The sequence below is a fragment of the Callionymus lyra genome, chromosome 12 (assembly GCF_982586985.1).
Source record: "Callionymus lyra chromosome 12, fCalLyr1.hap1.1, whole genome shotgun sequence".
NCBI classification, from domain to species: domain Eukaryota; kingdom Metazoa; phylum Chordata; class Actinopteri; order Syngnathiformes; family Callionymidae; genus Callionymus; species Callionymus lyra.
This window is the reverse complement of record NC_141829.1, coordinates 2,842,576-2,863,703: the sequence shown is the minus strand read 5'-3', so window position 1 is coordinate 2,863,703 and position 21,128 is coordinate 2,842,576. Positions and strand designations below refer to the sequence as shown.

The 21,128-nt window shown below is 41.2% G+C and overlaps 1 protein-coding gene across 2 annotated transcripts in view; it reads left to right on the top strand.

Annotated features, from left to right (window-relative positions):
- The window catches only part of LOC148067996 (polyprenol dehydrogenase), a 57,800-nt gene extending 38,918 nt beyond the window's left edge, over positions 1-18,882 (top strand). For both annotated transcript variants that reach the window (XM_087803922.1, XM_087803920.1), the window contains exons 4-7: positions 6,031-6,132; positions 6,251-6,458; positions 14,812-15,019; positions 18,301-18,882. In XM_087803922.1, the coding sequence (XP_087660048.1) occupies positions 6,031-6,132; positions 6,251-6,458; positions 14,812-15,019; positions 18,301-18,474 (692 nt within the window). In that variant the 3' untranslated portion in view covers positions 18,475-18,882. The remainder of the gene's footprint in view (positions 1-6,030; positions 6,133-6,250; positions 6,459-14,811; positions 15,020-18,300) is intronic.
- The last annotated feature ends 2,246 nt before the right edge of the window (positions 18,883-21,128 follow it).

Sequence of the window (21,128 nt, the reverse complement as noted above, 5' to 3'; positions counted from 1 at the left end):
AACGATGAAGATAATAATAATAATAAAGACACGTCACATGTTTATCCCGATAGATAGAACTTTATTTATCAACGATAGTTAACGATGAAGATAATAATAATAATAAAGACACGACAGAGGTTTATCCCAAAAGATAGAACTTTATTTATCAACGATAGTTAACGATGAAGATAATAATGATAATAAAGACACGACACATGTTTATCCCGATAGATAGAACTTTATTGATCAACGATAGTTAACGATGAAGATAATAATGATAATAAAGACACGTCACATGTTTATCCTGATAGATAGATAGATAGAACTTTATTGATCAACGATGGTTAACGATGAAGATAATAATGATAATAAAGACACAACACATGTTTATCCTGATAGATAGATAGAACTTTATTGATCAACGATGGTTAACGATGAAGATAATAATGATAATAAAGACACGTCACATGTTTATCCTGATAGCTAGATAGAACTTTATTGATCAACGGTAGTTAACGATGAAAATAATAATGATAATAAAGACACAACACATATTTATCCCGATAGATAGAACTTTATTGATAAACGATAGCTAACAATGAAGATAATAATCATAATAAAGACACAGCACATGTTTATCCCGAAAGATAGAACTTTATTGATCAACGATAGTTAACGACGAAGATAATAATAATAAAGACACGACACATATTTATCCCGATAGATAGAACTTTATTGATCAACGATAGTTAACAATGAAGATAATAATGATAATAAAGACACGACACATGTTTATCCTGATCAACGATAGTTAAAAATGATAAGATAATGATAATGATAATTATAAATACACGAGTGAGACATTCCTACATAGAAGCAGGACACGACACATGGCTGGAGGTGAAAACAGGAACACAATGATACCAAAGAAACAATCAAGAAGAAAGACGACCTTCATAGTTCCATAAATTCAAACCCACTTTGACTAAAATTGCCAATAACTTACCCGTTTCTATCTGGAACAGCCTTGAACGTTCCTCGGTTACAAGGTCTGTCAGCAGCTGCAGAGATACGTCTCTGAACAGAAGCTGTCTCGCGGCACTTTACAGAGGATTCATGTCCAGACCTCGTCTTTCTTCTATTATTCACGGAGACCCTGCAGTCCCACCAAGGACACACTGGTGGTGACAAGCACTTCTTCTCACACACACTTTGACAGGTCCTCAGTACATCATGGAGAAGCCGGTGGTGTTTATGTGTAACACAGCCTTTGCATCAGTGTCCGTGGCAGACATTCAACAAACTGAACTCCCATGATGCCTTTCAGCACACTGCTCTATCTGTGACGGCTGATTGGACGATACAACACTGTATTTAAATTCTACATCTATGTTACTATGAGAAAAGTGATTGACAGCTGTGATTGGTTGGCTGGGCGGCAAAGCATTATGGGAGTCGTTTCGCTCCCTGTTGTTGAGACACATGACACCTCATGCAATGTTGGTTTGAAAGCTCAATTACATGTTGTTCGTTTATACAAGTGAGAATATCAACTTTAGGAATTGCATTTAAAGGTCGACTCGAGCAACAGCCTGGAAGGATTTCTCTCCTCTGGTCCGGAAGTTCAGGAACCATCAGTAGATTCTGATCCACAGACCTCAGAGCCCGAGCTGGGGTGTAAGTCTGGATCAGATCACTGATGGAAGGTCTGAGCATGAATAGATCTGAAAGTAAGAACCAGAATTTTAAAATGATCCTGAAAGAAACTGGCAGCCAGTGAAGAGTTTGAAGGAGAAATGTGAGTTCTTCTACTAGAGCGGCTCAGAATTCTGGCTGCAGAGTTTTGTATGAACTGCAGGCGAGAAGATCCTTCTTGATTAGACTCATAATAAACTGTTACAATAGTGTAAATGACACAAACACATGGATTATAAGATCCATATCAAGTTGTGACAACTTTTTCCCAAGTTTAGAGATTTTTCTCAGTTGAAGGAAACAGTTTCTGGATTGTTTTAAAAGAAAACAGAAAACTTGAAGGATCGGAGAAATGCGATGATGGGATTTTTTTTTTTTACAGATATTTGCTTCTTTTTCTTCCTCCAATCATCAAAATGTTCCACTATTTGTTTTCTGATTACATGATAGGCAGATGTTTGGAAGATATAATCCCTGTTTGTCTAATAGCGTTTCACTGATGGTGGTGTGTAACTGCTTCAGTCAGGTCTGACTTTTCATCAGCAACTCTCCAGTGAAGCTCATTGTTCATGGATTCGTGGTTTGTCTGGAACAGAAGATCCACTTTGCCCGTAGAACCCGAGCAGCACTTCATCGTGGCGGCGGTTGAGACGTGACCCGGCGGTTGAAGTCGTGGTGTTGACTGTGGACGTCGGGCGGTCGAGGTCCCTGCTTAAGAGTAAGTGGGTGTCAGGCTCCGAGACAGCCGGCGTGTTCCGGGTGTCATTGAAGTCGATTTCCCCGGACGCCGCGCCGGTGGAATTGATTACTTCCTTTGTAATTGGCAGCCGTTGAGGGCGAGGGGACAAGGAGGTTGTCTGTCGCCAGATAGTGGAGAATGTGTGTGTCTGCGGGAAAATGTTAAAGCCTCCTCATTAGTATGTGTGTCAGGAAGTTTAAACATCCTCGTCCGAACCTGGCGTCCGTCCAGGCCTCGCTCTCCGGAGACGATCACGATGGAATTCTTTCAGCACTTTGTTTGTCTTTTGTCGTCTCCTCTTATTGTCGCCCGACTTCTCGTCTCGGCGCGTTCGCAGCTGCTAACGCCCCGACAGCGTCTGTCGGCGTCTGTTCTCGCCGCGGACGGAGACGGAAGCGACAGGAAAGGTGACGGGAAAGTCGAAAAGATGTCGACTCAAAAGTGACTCCTCGCTGGGAGGAGGACGTTCCACAGTGATTAAGATCCCGTCCGTCAGCTCCGTGCGGGGGTTCGACGCCGATGGCGAGGAACAGATAATTACCCCGTGGAGCTCAGAACATGCTGCAACACCTGCTCGCCCAAAATTATTTACAGCGTTCATGAATATGCAGACGTTTATGAGGCGAGCGTCGAGTCTTTTCCTTTTACATCTTTTGCTTTGTATTGACATCATAAACATATAGTTTATCAATAAAAAAAAAACATTGTAATCAAGAAAAAGATGATATAGAGCTGCAGTTTATGGCTTTTATTCCACCATCTGCATCATTTAATGAAATTATTACATTTTCAAATGCCCACTACTTACTATTGCATTGTATTTGTTCATTTCTATCTATATTAGTGCACGATTGCTCCTACCCAGGTGCAACACTAATAGACTCAGGGACTCATTCATTCCTCGGGCTATTAAATTGTACAATTCTGAGTTCGGGGGCAGGAGTGGAGTGAAAGTATCTGGATGTTCTGTTCTATGTTAGTCTTTGTATCCTTTGTCTTTGTTGTTTTTATTTGACCTATGTTCTTTATCTTTATCCTTAGACTTAGATTGTGTCATCTTGTTCTTTTTCTCTTTATGTTCTTCTTATTTTATTTTTATTTATTATTTTGTATTGTTTATGGAAAATTGCTGGCTGTTGGAAAAAACAATTTCCCGAAGGAGACCTCCTGAGGGATCAATAAAGTTTTACCTTACCTTACCTTACCTTATATATCCTTCAGTAATGTTGGAGGAAGCTTCAAGTGTCACAGCTCTGTGTTCTCCATATTCTCTATATTCTCGTGAGAAGAATAAGAATAAAAAAAAACTGCCACAGTTTAAGAATCTTGATGAACTCATGCGACGGACAATTGTTTAATTTCTCAGAAGAAGTACAAGTTGCTCTTCACGCCCTGTTTAGACACACGACTGCAGCCATGATGCTGTTGACGATAAACTGTGAACATCTTCTTCCACTCGTCCACAGTTCAGTTGCTACGTCAGTCGTAAAGGCCCAGAACCTCCCATGATGCACTAGATTGACTCTCTTTACCGTATTCATTTATTCACTTCCTGCCTCTTCAAACTCAATTGTCTTGAACAATCCACAGCAAAGGTGTTTATCACAAACTCCAGTCATTTTTCGTGGCCTTCAGGATGTTAGTGTCAAAGTAGACGAACGTTGATGTTGTGAAGATGTTGGACTAGATAATGACAGAGATGATGGACGTCAACAATTAAACAGAGACTTAAATAAGATCAAAACTGATGTTGAACAAGTTCGTTTTTGGTGAAAAAAAACAAACTCGGATAATTGCGATAAATTGAACCTCCTTGAATAAGACAATAATTCCTGCGACTGTACATTGACGACTCGACTGTCGAAAGAGTCTCTGAGATGATAGAAATGATTTACACCAGTGTCTCCCGGAGACTCTCTGTGCGTCATGTGACCGGCGTGACATTCATCACCAGGAGTTCCAGCTCTCGGCCTTTGACACGTATTGATTGATGCGCGATCATGTGACCACTGCAGACAGAATATATCGTCCTCCTCGCGACACCTTCTGGGCTTTTGACACTCGTTTAATGAACCTTTAGACCTGCTGTTTGTGGCTTTGAACCGGCAGCTTCACAGATGAACATCCTCCTGTTTGTGTGTCTGTTTGTGGAGAATCTTCAGGCTAAATAACTGCATACATAAAGAAAGTGTGTGTTTGTGTTGCTGTTAACCAGTGTGTGTTGTTGTGAACTAAATGTTGTTTCTTCCGCACATCTCTTCCCTTTGTCCTTTTTATTTGTATTTCTGTCTTCAAGTTCACGTACGTTTGGATGGAGAGATACTAGATGTTTTTCCTCCTCCAGTGCAATATTTAATTCATGAATTTAGATTTCCCGTCCGGTCCGGCGTGACGGAAGCTAATCTTCAGATAAGCTTCAGTTGTCAAATCCCAGATTGAAGACAAACAATGTTGAGTCGGCGCCGGCTGTGGAAACTGAAATGTGTTTGTCAGGAAACAAAAGATGGGATTGAGGTTGATGAAGGTGTTGGATTTGATCGTCGACGCTGCTGTGTTTACATTCTGGCGGTGAAATGATACCGAACGGATCATGATTGTGTTGCTCTCGTGCGTCAACGCACACCGTTGTGTTGTTGAAAAACCATCATCGATCATCGTTCGTAAATGAATTCTCTTTATCGCGATAGAATGAAGATGAATTTTGGCTCCGTCGACCGCCGATCGTTTGACTTTGTGGCTCCGCACTTTTAATTTGGCCGCTCGTCGGAGCAGTAATGTAGTTCATCTGGCGAGGGAATTTCTCAGGGTCCCTCAGGAAGAGCTCTTAGCTTCATTGGGAGTTCCTGCTACATTAATCTTCTGCTCCCTGTGGTGAACGCGACTGCTGTTAATGATGGATTAGAAGAGTTTTACATCAATACCCAGAGGTATCAAAACACACTTTTAGTCTTTCTCCGTCACCTTTGATATTAACTTAATAAACGTCCATTAAAAACATCTTTATCCTAAGAATTAACGACACAAACCTGGCGAGGAGATCCAAACATGGAGGCGTCTTTTCTCTCCGAGCGCCGGAACATTTGGCTTCTCCGGCGAATGGATCTGACCTACATATGACTGTGGTCGTGAACGGGTTAATGAAAAAGGAAAGATAGACGCTCGTACCGTGATGCGTGTCAGAGGTCGTCCTGCATGACTCACTAACATGTCCGTCACATGCAGACGATACCGGTCGGGAGGTCAGGTGTGTGTGTGCATCAGACACGTGTTGAAGGATGAGGTGTGTAGAAGAAGAAGTGCTGCCAGCCTCGTATTGTGAGGAACCATCGAGGACTGTGAGAAAAAGATTAATAGACTTTGAAGTTCTGACGCCAAAATGGCGAGCGGAAATAATCCGTTTCCATCGTTCTAATTCCTGTGTGTGACTGACTCTCTGTGTGTGTGTGTGTGTGTGTGTGTGTGTGTGTGTGTGTGTGTGTGTGTGTGTGTGTGTGTGTGTGTGTGTGTGTGTGTGTGTGTGTGTGTGTGTGTGTGTGTGTGTGTGTGTGTGTGTGTGTGTGTGTGTGTGTGTGTGTGTGTGTGTGTGTGTGTGTGTGTGTGTGCTTTCCCTCCAGTGGAGTTCCAGAAACTGGACTTAGCGTCTCTGGAGTCTGTTCGCGAGTTCGCCCACAATTTCAAAGAGCGTCACATCCCTCTTCACGTTCTGGTCAATAATGGTGAGTGACGGACGGTTGAGGGCGTGACGAGCACGATTCTTGACACGCGTGTGCGTGTGTGTTGCTGTCAGACGTGCACATGAGCCGACACACGACATGCTTATCCTTGTGTGTTCAGCCGGCGTCATGCTGGTCCCAGAGGGTCGCACCGTGGATGGGTTGGAGCAGCACTTTGGCGTGAACTACTTAGCTCACTTCCTGTTGACCTGGCTGCTGCTGGACTCGCTCAAGGACGGAGGGACGTCCTGCTGCTTCTCCCGCGTCGTCAACGTCTCGTCCTCTGCTCACAGGGTCGGACGGATCAGCCTCGATGACCTGAACAGCAGGTAAATGATCGTCGTCGTCACTCATCAAGGTGGTTTATGTGGATAGTACAGGTGATATAATGGTTATGAACATCGTATACTATAGTTAATACAACATCATACATACGTTACTATAGATTTTACAATAGAAAAGATTTTATTATATTATAGGTTGCATACATATCTATCATTCGTAGGTTACTATAGTAAGTAAGTAAGTAAGTAATATTTATTTATATAGCGCTTTTCGAGACCAGGGTCACAAAGCGCTTAAACAATCAAAACAATATTCAATAAAGTATATACTTTAAAGATCAAGATAATACTGAGAACAACACAGGAGTTCGAGAAATTCATGGAAAAGCCTTAACAAATAGAAACGTCTTAAGATGTTTCTTAAAGGAGTCAGTAGATCCATCAAGAGCAAAGAGAGAGAAGATCGTTCCAAAGCTTAGGAGCAACAGTCTGGGAGGATTTCTCTCCTCTGGTCCTGAGTCGTGTGCGTGGAACCATAAGTAGATTCTGATCCACAGACCTCAGAGCCCGAGCTGGGGTGTAAGGCTGGATCAGATCACTGATGTAAGGAGGAGCCTGACCATGAATAGATCTGAAAGTAAGAACCAGAATTTTAAAGTTGATCCTGAAATAAGGGTTTCTAAAAAAAAAAAAAAAAGAAAAAAGAAACTGGAAGCCAGTGAAGAGTTTTAAGGATAAGAGAAATGTGAGTTCTTCTACTAGAGCGGCTCAGAATTCTGACTGCAGAGTTCTGAATCAACTGCAGGCGAGACACATCCTTCTTGTTAAGACATGAAAACAAACTGTTACAATAGTCCAGACGAGAAGAAACAAACGCATGGATTATAAGATCCAGATCATGTTCCGACAACATTTTCCTAAGTTTAGAGATTTTTCTCAGTTGAAGGAAACAGTTTCTGGTCAGTTTTCTACAGTGTTGAACAAGAGACATGTCTTTATCAAATGCAACACCCAGGTTTCTCAGGCTCAGTTTGACAGACTGACCTAAGTCACCCAAGTACTGACTCAACCCTGGAATCGTATCATCAGGAGCAATCACCAGAGTTTCAGTTTTGTCCACATTTAGCTGTAAAGTGTTTTCACTCATTGTTTGATTTCTAGCAACTATTGACTAATTTCAGCCTCTGGGGCTCAGTTGGATCAAAAGAGCAGTTGAGCTGGATGTCATCAGCAAAAATGTGATAAGAAACATCTGGAAATCTCTGAATGATTTTACCGAGGGGAATCAAGTACAGCAAAAACAATAAAGGACCCAGAACAGAACCTTGAGGGACTCCACACAACAGATCTGCCGATTCAGACCTCATTTGATTGGCAGATACACTAAAACTGCGCCCAGAAAGGTAAGATGAGAACCATTCTAACACAGACCCAGACAGTCTTTATCCCTCAGTCTTCTCAGCAGGATCTGGTGATCAACTGTGTCAAAGGCTGAGGACAGATCCAAGAGAACCAGAACAGTGAATTTACCAGAGTCAGCCGACATCATGATGTCACTGGACACTTTCAATAAAGCTGTCTCCGTAGAGTGATGTTTACGGAAGCCAGACTGAAACTTCTCATGGATGTCGCTCTGATCCAGGAACAAAGACAGCTGCTCAGACAACACCTTCTCCAAGATCTTGGACATGAAAGGGAGCTTAGAAATAGGCCTGAAATTACTGAGGTCATAGGTCATTCGTAGGTTACGATAGGTCATACGTAGGGTACTATAGGTCATTCGTAGGGTACTATAGGTCATACGTAGGTTACTATAGGTCATTTGTAGGTTACTATAGGTCATACGTAGGTTACTATAGGTCATTTGTAGGTTACTATAGGGTCATTTGTAGGTTACTATAGGGTCATTCGTTGGTTACTATTGCTCATTCGTAGGTTACTATAGGTCATACGTAGGGTACTTTAGGTCATACGTAGGGTACTATAGGTCATTCGTAGGTTACTATAGGTCATACAATAGGTCATTCGTAGGTTACTATAGGTCATACGTAGGGTACTATAGGTCATTCGTAGGTTACTATAGGTCATACGTAGGGTACTATAGGTCATTCGTAGGGTACTATAGGTCATTCGTAGGTAACTATAGGTCATACATAGGGTACTATAGGTCATTCGTAGGTTACTATAGGTCATACGTAGGGTACTATAGGTCATTCGTAGGGTACTATAGGTCATTCGTAGGTTACTATAGGTCATACATAGGGTACTATAGGTCATTCGTAGGTTACTATAGGTCATACGTAGGTTACTATAGGTCATACATAAGTTACTATAGGTCATATATAGTTTACTATAGGTCGTACATAAGTTACTATAGGTCATTCGTAGGTTACTATAGGTCATTCGTAGGTTCCTATAGGTCATATGTAGGGTACTATAGGTAATTCGTAGGCTATTATAGGTCATACGTAGGGTACTATAGGTCATTCGTAGATTACTATAGGTCATACATAGGTTACTATAGGTCATACGTAGGTTACTATAGGGTCATTTGTAGGTTACTATAGGTCATTTGTAGGTTACTATAGGGTCATTCGTTGGTTACTATAGGTCATACGTAGGTTACTATAGGTCATATGTAGGTTACTATAGGGTCTACTATAGGTCATTTGTACATTACTATAGGTCATTTGTAGGTTACTATAGGGTCATTCGTAGGTTACTATAGGGTCATTCGTAGGTTACTATAGGTCATACGTAGGTTACTATAGGGTCATTCGTTGGTTACTATAGGTCATTCGTAGGTTACTATAGGTCATTTATAGGGTACTATAGGTCATTCGTAGGTTACTATAGGTCATACATAGGGTACTATAGGTCATTCGTAGGTTACTATAGGTCATACGTAGGTTACTATAGGTCATACATAGGGTACTATAGGTCATTCGTAGGTTACTATAGGTCATACGTAGGTTACTATAGGTCGTACATAAGTTACTATAGGTGATTCGTAGGTTACTATAGGTCATTCGTAGGTTCCTATAGGTCATATGTAGGGTACTATAGGTAATTCGTAGGCTATTATAGGTCATACGTAGGGTACTATAGGTCATTCGTAGATTACTATAGGTCATACATAGGTTACTATAGGTCATACGTAGGTTACTATAGGGTCATTTGTAGGTTACTATAGGGTCATTCGTTGGTTACTATAGGTCATACGTAGGTTACTATAGGTCATTTGTAGGTTACTATAGGGTCTACTATAGGTCATTTGTACATTACTATAGGTCATTTGTAGGTTACTATAGGGTCATTCGTAGGTTACTATAGGGTCATTCGTAGGTTACTATAGGTCATACGTAGGTTACTATAGGGTCATTCGTTGGTTACTATAGGTCATTTATAGGGTACTATAGGTCATTCGTAGGTTACTATAGGTAATTTGTAGGGTACTATAGGTCATTCGTAGGTTACTATACGTCATACGTAGGGTACTATAGGTCATTCGTAGGTTACTTTAGGTCATACGTAGGGTACTATAGGTCATTCGTAGGGTACTATAGGTCATTCGTAGGTTACTATAGGTCATTAGTAGGTTACTATAGGTCATTTGTAGGTTACTATAGGTCATTTGTAGGGTACTATAGGTCAAACAATATATATATTTTTTTAGAATCCCTTATTAGTCCCGCGAGGGGAAATTCAGTAGTGCCATTCACACATACTGATGGGAGTAGGCTGCACACCAAGCTTGTCTGGAGCTGGGATTGAACCTGCAACCTTTTGGACTGCAGGCAACCACTCGACCATCTGAGCTATGACGCCCCCATATAATGAGTTCTACAACATTAAGTTCTGGTTAAATCTACTTCCACTCAACACCTGCTCAGCTTTGGCTCCACGAGCTCCAGCGTCTGTTGGCATCAGAGTGTGACTCGACTCTGGCACAGCTTCGCTTCACACGCTGCTGTCCACAAGAATTAACTGCAGCGACGTCTTTATGAGCGTCTTCATCAGTCGACCCTGACAAGGTCTTCTGAGCCGCAGACTCTACTGAGGGTTTTCATCAGACCTGGAGTCATTCACACTGTAGAGGGTGTCACACTTTATTCTGTAGCATCGTTGAAATCATCATGTATACGTCTTTAGGAAGAAATGTTTTAGTGAACTAGTTGAACTGAAGTGTGTATCTGTGTGTGTGTTGTGATGAGTGACTCTATTGTATCATCAGTGTGTTGTTGTTGTGATGTGTGACTCTATTGTATCATCAGTGTGTGTGTGTGTGTTGTGATGTGTGACTCTATTGTATCATCAGTGTGTGTGTGTGTTGTTGTGATGTGTGACTCTATTGTATCATCAGTGTGTGTGTGTTATTGTGACTCTATTGTATCATCAGTGTGTGTGTGTTGTTGTGATGTGTGACTCTATTGGATCATCAGTGTGTGCGTGTTATTGTGATGTGTGACTCTATTGTATCATCAGTGTGTGTGTGTGTTGTTGTGATGTGTGACTCTATTGTATCATCAGTGTGTGTGTGTGTGTTGTGATGTGTGACTCTATTGTATCATCAGTGTGTGTGTGTGTTGTTGTGATGTGTGACTCTATTGTATCATCAGTGTGTGTGTGTTATTGTGACTCTATTGTATCATCAGTGTGTGTGTGTTGTTGTGATGTGTGACTCTATTGGATCATCAGTGTGTGCGTGTTATTGTGATGTGTGACTCTATTGTATCATCAGTGTGTGTGTGTGTTGTTGTGATGTGTGACTCTATTGTATCATCAGTGTGTGTGTGTTGTTGTGATGTGTGACTCTATTGGATCATCAGTGTGTGCGTGTTATTGTGATGTGTGACTCTAGTGTATCATCAGTGTGTGTGTGTTTTTGTTATGTGTGACTCTATTGTATCATCAGTGTGTGTGTTGTTGTGATGTGTGACTCTATTGTATCATCAGTGTGTGTGTTGTTGTGATGTGTGACTCTATTGTATCATCAGTGTGTGTGTGTTGTTGTGATGTGTGACTCTATTGTATCATCAGTGTGTGTGTGTTGTTGTGATGTGTGACTCTATTGTATCATCAGTGTGTGTGTTGTTGTGATGTGTGACTATATTGTATCATCAGTGTGTGTGTGTTGTTGTGATGTGTGACTCTATTGTATCATCAGTGTGTGTGTGTTGTTGTGATGTGTGACTCTATTGTATCATCAGTGTGTGTGTTGTTGTGATGTGTGACTCTATTGTATCATCAGTGTGTGTGTTGTTGTGATGTGTGACTCTATTGTATCATCAGTGTGTGTGTTGTTGTGATGTGTGACTCTATTGTATCATCAGTGTGTGTGTGTTGTTATGATGTGTGACTCTAGTGTATCATCAGTGTGTGTGTTGTTGTGATGTGTGACTCTATTGTATCATCAGTGTGTGTGTTGTTGTGATGTGTGACTCTATTGTATCATCAGTGTGTGTTGTTGTGATGTGTGACTCTATTGTATCATCAGTGTGTGTCTTTAAGTACATAGATCAACAAACGACACAAACAAAGAAAATTGAGTTTCCTTGAGCGTCAGATCATCAAGTGACCAGTTCACCTTCATTTGACCTTGAGAAGCTGTAGAAACATGAACGTCCTTGATGCATGAACATTGTTGATACTTGTGTGTTGATGCTTGTGTTTTGATTCTTGTGTTGATACTTGTGTGTTGATACTTGTGTGTTGATGCTTGTGTGTTGATGCTTGTGTGTTGATGCTTGTGTGTTGATGCTTGTGTGTTGATGCTTGTGTTGATACTTGTGTGTTGATGCTTGTGTTGATGCTTGTGTCGATGCTTGTGTGTTGACACTTGTGTGTTGATGCTTGTGTTGATGCTTGTGTGTTGATGCTTGTGTGTTGACACTTGTGTGTTGATGCTTGTGTTGATGCTTGTGTGTTGATGCTTGTGTGTTGACACTTGTGTGTTGACACTTGTGTGTTGATGCTTGTGTTGATGCTTGTGTGTTGATGCTTGTGTGTTGACACTTGTGTGTTGACACTTGTGTGTTGATGCCTGTGTTGATGCTTGTGTGTTGATGCTTGTGTGTTGACACTTGTGTGTTGATGCTTGTGTGTCGATGCTTGTGTTGATGCTTGTGTTGATGCTTGTGATGATGCTTGTGTGTTGATGCTTGTGTGTTGATGCTTGTGTTGATGCTTGTGTGTTGATGCTTGTGTGTTGATGCTTGTGATGATGCTTGTGTGTTGATGCTTGTGTGTTGATGCTTGTGTTGATGCTTGTGTGTTGATGCTTGTGTGTTGATGCTTGTGATGATGCTTGTGTGTTGATGCTTGTGATGATGCTTGTGTGTTGATGCTTGTGATGATGCTTGTGTGTTGATGCTTGTGTGTTGATGCTTGTGATGATGCTTGTGTGTTGATGCTTGTGTGTTGATGCTTGTGTTGATGCTTGTGTGTTGATGCTTGTGTGTTGATGCTTGTGTGTTGATGCTTGTGTGTTGATACTTGTGTGTTGATGCTTGTGTTGATGCTTGTGTGTTGATACTTGTGTGTTGATGCTTGTGTTTTGATTCTTGTGTTGATACTTGTGTGTTGATACTTGTGTGTTGATGCTTGTGTGTTGATGCTTGTGTGTTGATGCTTGTGTGTTGATGCTTGTGTGTTGATGCTTGTGTTGATACTTGTGTGTTGATGCTTGTGTTGATGCTTGTGTCGATGCTTGTGTGTTGACACTTGTGTGTTGATGCTTGTGTTGATGCTTGTGTGTTGATGCTTGTGTGTTGACACTTGTGTGTTGATGCTTGTGTTGATGCTTGTGTGTTGATGCTTGTGTGTTGACACTTGTGTGTTGACACTTGTGTGTTGATGCTTGTGTTGATGCTTGTGTGTTGATGCTTGTGTGTTGACACTTGTGTGTTGACACTTGTGTGTTGATGCCTGTGTTGATGCTTGTGTGTTGATGCTTGTGTGTTGACACTTGTGTGTTGATGCTTGTGTGTCGATGCTTGTGTTGATGCTTGTGTTGATGCTTGTGATGATGCTTGTGTGTTGATGCTTGTGTGTTGATGCTTGTGTTGATGCTTGTGTGTTGATGCTTGTGTGTTGATGCTTGTGATGATGCTTGTGTGTTGATGCTTGTGTGTTGATGCTTGTGTTGATGCTTGTGTGTTGATGCTTGTGTGTTGATGCTTGTGATGATGCTTGTGTGTTGATGCTTGTGATGATGCTTGTGTGTTGATGCTTGTGATGATGCTTGTGTGTTGATGCTTGTGTGTTGATGCTTGTGATGATGCTTGTGTGTTGATGCTTGTGTGTTGATGCTTGTGTTGATGCTTGTGTGTTGATGCTTGTGTGTTGATGCTTGTGTGTTGATGCTTGTGTGTTGATACTTGTGTGTTGATGCTTGTGTTGATGCTTGTGTGTTGATACTTGTGTGTTGATGCTTGTGTTGATGCTTGTGTTGATGCTTGTGTCGATGCTTGTGTGTTGACACTTGTGTGTTGATGCTTGTGTGTTGATGCCTGTGTTGATGCTTGTGTGTTGATGCTTGTGTGTTGATGCTTGTGTGTTGATGCTTGTGTTGATGCTTGTGTGTCGATGCTTGTGTTGATGCTTGTGTTGATGCTTGTGATGATGCTTGTGTGTTGATGCTTGTGTGTTGATGCTTGTGTTGATGCTTGTGTGTTGATGCTTGTGTGTTGATGCTTGTGTGTTGATGCTTGTGTGTTGATACTTGTGTGTTGATGCTTGTGTTGATGCTTGTGTGTTGATACTTGTGTGTTGATGCTTGTGTTGATGCTTGTGTGTTGATGCTTGTGTTAATGCTTGTGTCGATGCTTGTGTGTTGACACTTGTGTGTTGATACTTGTGTTAATGCTTGTGTATTGACGCTTGTGTGATGATACTTTTGTATTGATACTTGTGTGTTGACACTTGTGTGTTGATGCTTGTTTGTTGACACTTGTGTGTTGACACTTGTGTGTTGATGCGTGTGTGTTGATACTTGTGTATTGACACTTTTGTGTTGATGCGTGTGTGTTGACACTTGTGTGTTGATGCGTGTGTGTTGACACTTGTGTGTTGACACTTGTGTGTTGATGCTTGTGTTGATACTTGTGTTGATGCGTGTGTGTTGACACTTGTGTGTTGACACTTGTGTGTTGATGCTTGTGTTGATACTTGTGTTGATGCGTGTGTGTTGACACTTGTGTGTTGATGCTTGTGTTGATGCTTGTGTTTTGACACTTGTGTGTTGATGCTTGTGTTGATACTTGTGTTGATGCTTGTGTTAAAGCTTGTTTGTTGACACTTGTGTGTTGATGCTTGTGTTGACACTTGTGTTGATGCTTGTGTTAAAGCTTGTTTGTTGACACTTGTGTGTTGACACTGGTGTGTTGTGTGTCTGCAGCCGCTGCTACTCTGCACACGCGGCCTACTGTCAGAGTAAACTGGCGCAGCTGATGTTCAGCTCTCACCTGCACCAGGAGCTGATGTCAGGAGGCTTTCCAGTGAGTTCCTGCGCCGTGGACCCCGGCATGGTGGACACGGACCTGTACCATCACCTGTGGACGCCTCTGAGGCTCATCCAGTCGCTCGTCTCCCGCCTGCTCTTCAGGGTAACACACTTCACTCGTACAAGTCACTTAAACCTGTCACTCATCGTATTACTTTAACTGAGATGTTTTTATATTGAAGGTTGAATCATTGTTATTGGAATTTAATCTAATATTTTAGATAAATTATCAATTAAAGGGTTAAAAAAAAGGAGGGATGGATGGATTTATATGTAGATGGATGGAAGGATGGATGGATACATAGATGGATGGAAGGATGGATACATGGATGGATTGATGGATAAAGTTCAGAGTCAGTGAAGAAGTTAAAAAAACAACTGGATAATGAAGTTAAAAAATATATTTTAAATGAAAAATAGTTTCTATTGTTTTATTCTTTGTATTCATGAGCTTCAGTTGAACAATCATCTTCAACATTTTATTATTTTTCAACACTCGTCCAAAGATGATTCCTTTGATCTTCAGACGTTGATTTAAAAAAGGAAAGATTTGAAGAAACAATGAAAACATCTGAGACAGAACGACTCCTGGAGCCACGAGTCACAGTGACTTCCTGCGGCTCCGAGCTGTCAGCTGTCATCAGCTCGTCCATCACGTCAAGGTCACCGTCAAGGTCACCTCCAGGCAAACCTTGATTTGGGCAGAAACTAAAAATAAAGTCACTAATTATTCCATTGTCGGCTCAAAGTCGCGGATGATGATCAGATCCTGAAGAACATGTTGAGTCGGAACCAGAATCAGTTGAAGATGTTTGTTCGGCTCAGAGCTGCAGCCACAGGTTCATGTCTGAGCGAGTTAAGAAGATGCTGGAGACACACTTGTGTCAGGCTCTGGGAGGTTTCTGCGACACACAAAGACACACACACACACACACACACACACACACACACACACACACACACACACACACACACACACACACACACACACACACACACACACACACACACACACACACACTCTTACAGGCGATTACAACACATTAATTAACTCTCCCTCTGCTGTGAGACGCAAGAGAAACAAAGTCGTTGAACTATTTTTCCTCCTGAACTCGAACCGGAGTCGAACGCTCGCGGAGTGTTGACCTTTGACCTCAATCTCACAGACATGGAGATCGTTGTTAAAATGCGTTCAGACTGTGTTTGACACACAACCTCTGAGGCTAACACACTGTGACTTCCACTTCCTGTGGCACACACACACACACACACACACACACACACACACACACACACGCACACACACAAATTAAGTCAACATCCTGCATCAAGTACTTTTGTTTCAAATGATATTTGAACAACAACTCATGTGATACATGTGATTATAGAAACACGAACATATCATGATACAAGGATATATAGTGATAGTGTAGTACAAGTATACATGTGTATTATTGTCCAGTACTTGACTCTGGTGTTGTGATAGTGTAGTAACAAGTATACATGTGTATTATTGTCCAGTACTTGACTCTGGTGTTGTGATAGTGTAGTAACAAGTATACATGTGTATTATTGTCCAGTACTTGACTCTGGTGTTGTGATAGTGTAGTAACAAGTATATATGTGTAGTATTGTCCAGTACTTGACTCTGGTGTTGTGATAGTGTAGTAACAAGTATATATGTGTAGTATTGTCCAGTACTTGACTCTGGTGTTGTGATAGTGTAGTAACAAGTATATATGTGTAGTATTGTCCAGTACTTGACTCTGGTGTTGTGATAGTGTAGTAACAAGTATATATGTGTAGTATTGTCCAGTACTTGACTCTGGTGTTGTGATAGTGTAGTAACAAGTATATATGTGTAGTTTTGTCCAGTACTTGACTCTGGTGTTGTGATAGTGTAGTAACAAGTATATATGTGTAGTATTGTCCAGTACTTGACTCTGGTGTTGTGATAGTGTAGTAACAAGGATATATGTGTAGTATTGTCCAGTACTTGACTCTGGTGTTGTGATAGTGTAGTAACAAGTATATATGTGTAGTATTGTTCAGTACTTGACTCTGGTGTTGTGATAGTGTAGTAACAAGTATATATGTGTAGTATTGTCCAGTACTTGACTCTGGTGTTGTGATAGTGTAGTAACAAGGATATATGTGTAGTATTGTCCAGTACTTGACTCTGGTGTTGTGATAGTGTAGTAACAAGTATATATGTGTAGTATTGTCCAGTACTTGACTCTGGTGTTGTGATAGTGTAGTAACAAGGATATATGTGTAGTATTGTCCAGTACTTGACTCTGGTGTTGTGATAGTGTAGTAACAAGGATATATGTGTAGTATTGTCCAGTACTTGACTCTGGTGTTGTGATAGTGTAGTAACAAGTATATATGTGTAGTAGTGTCCAGTACTTGACTCTGGTGTTGTGATAGTGTAGTAACAAGTATATATGTGTAGTATTGTCCAGTACTTGACTCTGGTGTTGTGATAGTGTAGTAACAAGTATATATGTGTAGTATTGTCCAGTACTTGACTCTGGTGTTGTGATAGTGTAGTAACAAGTATATATATGTGTAGTATTGTCCAGTACTTGACTCTGGTGTTGTGATAGTGTAGTAACAAGGATATATGTGTAGTATTGTCCAGTACTTGACTCTGGTGTTGTGATAGTGTAGTAACAAGGATATATGTGTAGTATTGTCCAGTCCTTGACTCTGGTGTTGTGATAGTGTAGTAACAAGTATATATGTGTAGTAGTGTCCAGTACTTGACTCTGGTGTTGTGATAGTGTAGTAACAAGTATATATGTGTAGTATTGTCCAGTACTTCACTCTGGTGTTGTGATAGTGTAGTAACAAGTATATATGTGTAGTAGTGTCCAGTACTTGACTCTGGTGTTGTGATAGTGTAGTAACAAGTATATATGTGTAGTATTGTCCAGTACTTCACTCTGGTGTTGTGATAGTGTAGTAACAAGTATATATATGTAGTATTGTCCAGTACTTGACTCTGGTGTTGTGATAGTGTAGTAACAAGTATATATGTGTAGTATTGTTGAGTACCTTATAATTGCAATAAGTGTATCTATATTTTCTGCTCTCAGCAATTCCAAGACAAATGTTCAAATATTTGAAGTTTGTTTAACCCTTGTCTTGTCTCTGGGTCAAAGGTGAACGACCTCCACCACTGCATATGTATTTAAGGAAGCCAGGGAGGTGGTTGACCTTTGACCCAGATACATCAGGGTTAAGGAAAGATAAAACATGTGTCATGACCTCCTGACAGGAAGTGACCTCACTCATGACAGGAAGTGACCTCACTCCTGACAGGAAGTGACCTCACTCCTGACAGGAAGTGACCTCACTCCTGTGTTGCCTCGTCCACAGACTCCTGCAGAGGGCGCCGCCAACGTACTGTACGCTGCACTGTCACCAGCTCTGGAAGGTTCAGGAGGATACTGGGCCAACGGGCGCCGGGACGCGACGACCCCGCCGACCTTCGACCCTCAGCTGCAGCAGAGCCTGTGGGAGACCAGCCGCAGGTTCCTGGTCCCTCAGTAGCAGCAGAATCGTGGACTCCTTCAGAGACCTTGAACTTTGACCGCACGTGTTTTTCAACCTTCCTGTCATGTTCCCTCTGAAGAACACGGTTCTGGTTCTGGTTCTGGACGACGAAGGGCTACTGAGAGGTTCTTACTGTGAGCTTCAAACACGCACACCATAGTTAGACGACACACGGATCAAGATGTCTGACTGACGACCTGTCATCACTCTTGCCTTAGTTTCTTTGTCATGTTCATGGAAACAATTAGGATCTAAAACTTTTTTATTTCTTTTCTACTGATATATCGTATAAATATATAAATATATATATATATATATATATATATATATATATATATCACTTCTCTCTTCGCTGCACAAACGTAGACACGTGTAGGAAATATTTCTTAAATATTTTACTCTTTAACTTCTGATGGAACAAAAACAAAACTTTTGTTTCTTTAGTCTGTGACTTACGTGTGTGTCTGTGATACACGTGTGTATCTTTGACTCATGTGTGTGTCGATGATACACTTGTGTGTCTGTGACTCACATGAGTGTGTCTATGATGCACTTGTGTGTCTGTGACTCATGTGTGTCTATGATGCACTCGTGTGTCTATGATGCACTTGTGTGTCTATGATGCACTTGTGTGTCTATGATGCACTCGTGTGTTGATGATGCACTTGTGTGTCTATGACACACTTGTGTGTCTATGATGCACTTGTGTGTCTGTGATACACGTGTGTGTTTATGATACACTTGTGTGTCTGTGATACACTTGTGTGTCTGTGATACACTTGTGTGTCTGTGACTCACGTGTGTGTCTATGATACACTTGTGTGTATATGATACACATGTATGCGTTCATGATGCACACTTGTGTGTCTGTAACTTACGTGTGTGTCTATGATGCACTTGTGTGTCTATGATACACATGTGTGTCTGTGACTCACGTGTTTGTCTGTGACTCACGTGTGCGTCTATGATACACTTGTGTGTCTATGATACACTTGTATGCGTTTATGATGCACACTTGTGTGTCTGTAACTCACGTGTGTGTCTATGATACACTTGTGTGTCTATGATACACTTGTGTGTCTGTGACTCACGTGTTTGTCTGTGACTCACGTGTGCGTCTATGATACACTTGTGTGTCTATGATACACTTGTATGCATTCATGATGCACACTTGTGTGTCTGTAACTACCGTGTGTGTCTATGATACACTTGTGTGTCTATGATACACTTGTGTGTCTGTGACTCACGTGTTTGTCTGTGACTCACGTGTGCGTCTATGATACACTTGTATGCGTTCATGATACACACGTGTGTGTTCATGATACACACGTGTGTTCATGATACACACGTGTGTGTTCATTATACACACGTGTGTGTCTGTGACGCACGTGTGTGTTCATGTGCTCAGCGGTTCAACAACAGCACAACAACAACAACAACAACAACAACAACAAGAGTCCTGCAGGTGAACGAGGATAAAAAAAATCTATTTTTTTCTCTTGTTTTGTTTTGCTCTCGCGCTGTGATTGGCTGCTTCTGCCGCCACGTTTCTCCTCTGGCGCTGATCCCGGTGCATTGTGGGGCAGAGATTTCCCGGAGGTGGGACTCCATCTGCAGAGCCGACGCACACACACGATCACACAAAGGTACACACAAAGGTACACACAAAGGTACACACAAAGGTACACACAAAGGTACACACGCCGGGTAGCGACACGACCGGCGCTGGTGGATGTTCGCTAGCGTCGCCATGACGACGTCGCCACTGTGATCCGACACGTTGAGCTGTGAAGATGTTTCGTGGACATCATGAAGAAGAAGCAATACTAGAGTCAGAGGAACATCTCAGACGCACTTTAAGATCCTCGTCCTCAACTTTAGTTCTACCCTCAAGTTACTTTGTGTTAAACTATATTTCATGTTTAACATCATCAAAGTAAAAACATCAACTTAAGTATAAAGATATGATCCTAACTCTTCCATTCTCACGTTACATGAACTCGTGTTACAGCTGGCTCGTCCAGTTCCCACAACATCCCCGACATTAAACTCATGGGCATCCGTTTGACTGAACTCTCAGCCAATCAGAGGAGGCGCAGACGATCACATGACTGGATGATCTCGGTGATCGTTTAGCGATGTCTGGCGACACATTTTTTAATTGTTTTTTAAAAGAATACAAACATTTATTGTTCAATTATCAAATCAAAATGAATTAAATACTCAATAAAAACAATTCAATGTTTCAATTTAGAAAAAACGTTAAATTCAATAATAATTATAAATGTTCAATAGTCTCATGATATATTTCCAAAACTATAAATAATGTATTTATAGTAAAAGTCATGTTTCCTGCAGGTGGCTCTCGCCCTGTGTAGCTGGGACACGCTGGAGCTCAATATGAACCCAGAGAAAATCTAGATGTTTCTAAATATATCAAGTTATTGATGAATCCAGATCCAAATGTAAGAAAATGAATCGAATCATCTGAAGATTTGATTCAATGACTCGTGTTTGTTCGACTCAAGTTTCTACAAACGTCGTTGATCAACTTCATGTCTCGCTTTTTATATTCCATGAAGGAATGTTGTGTTTTTAAACGTTTCTTTCACTTTCATCTGGAATGTAGCATCAGGGTCATGTGACGTAGC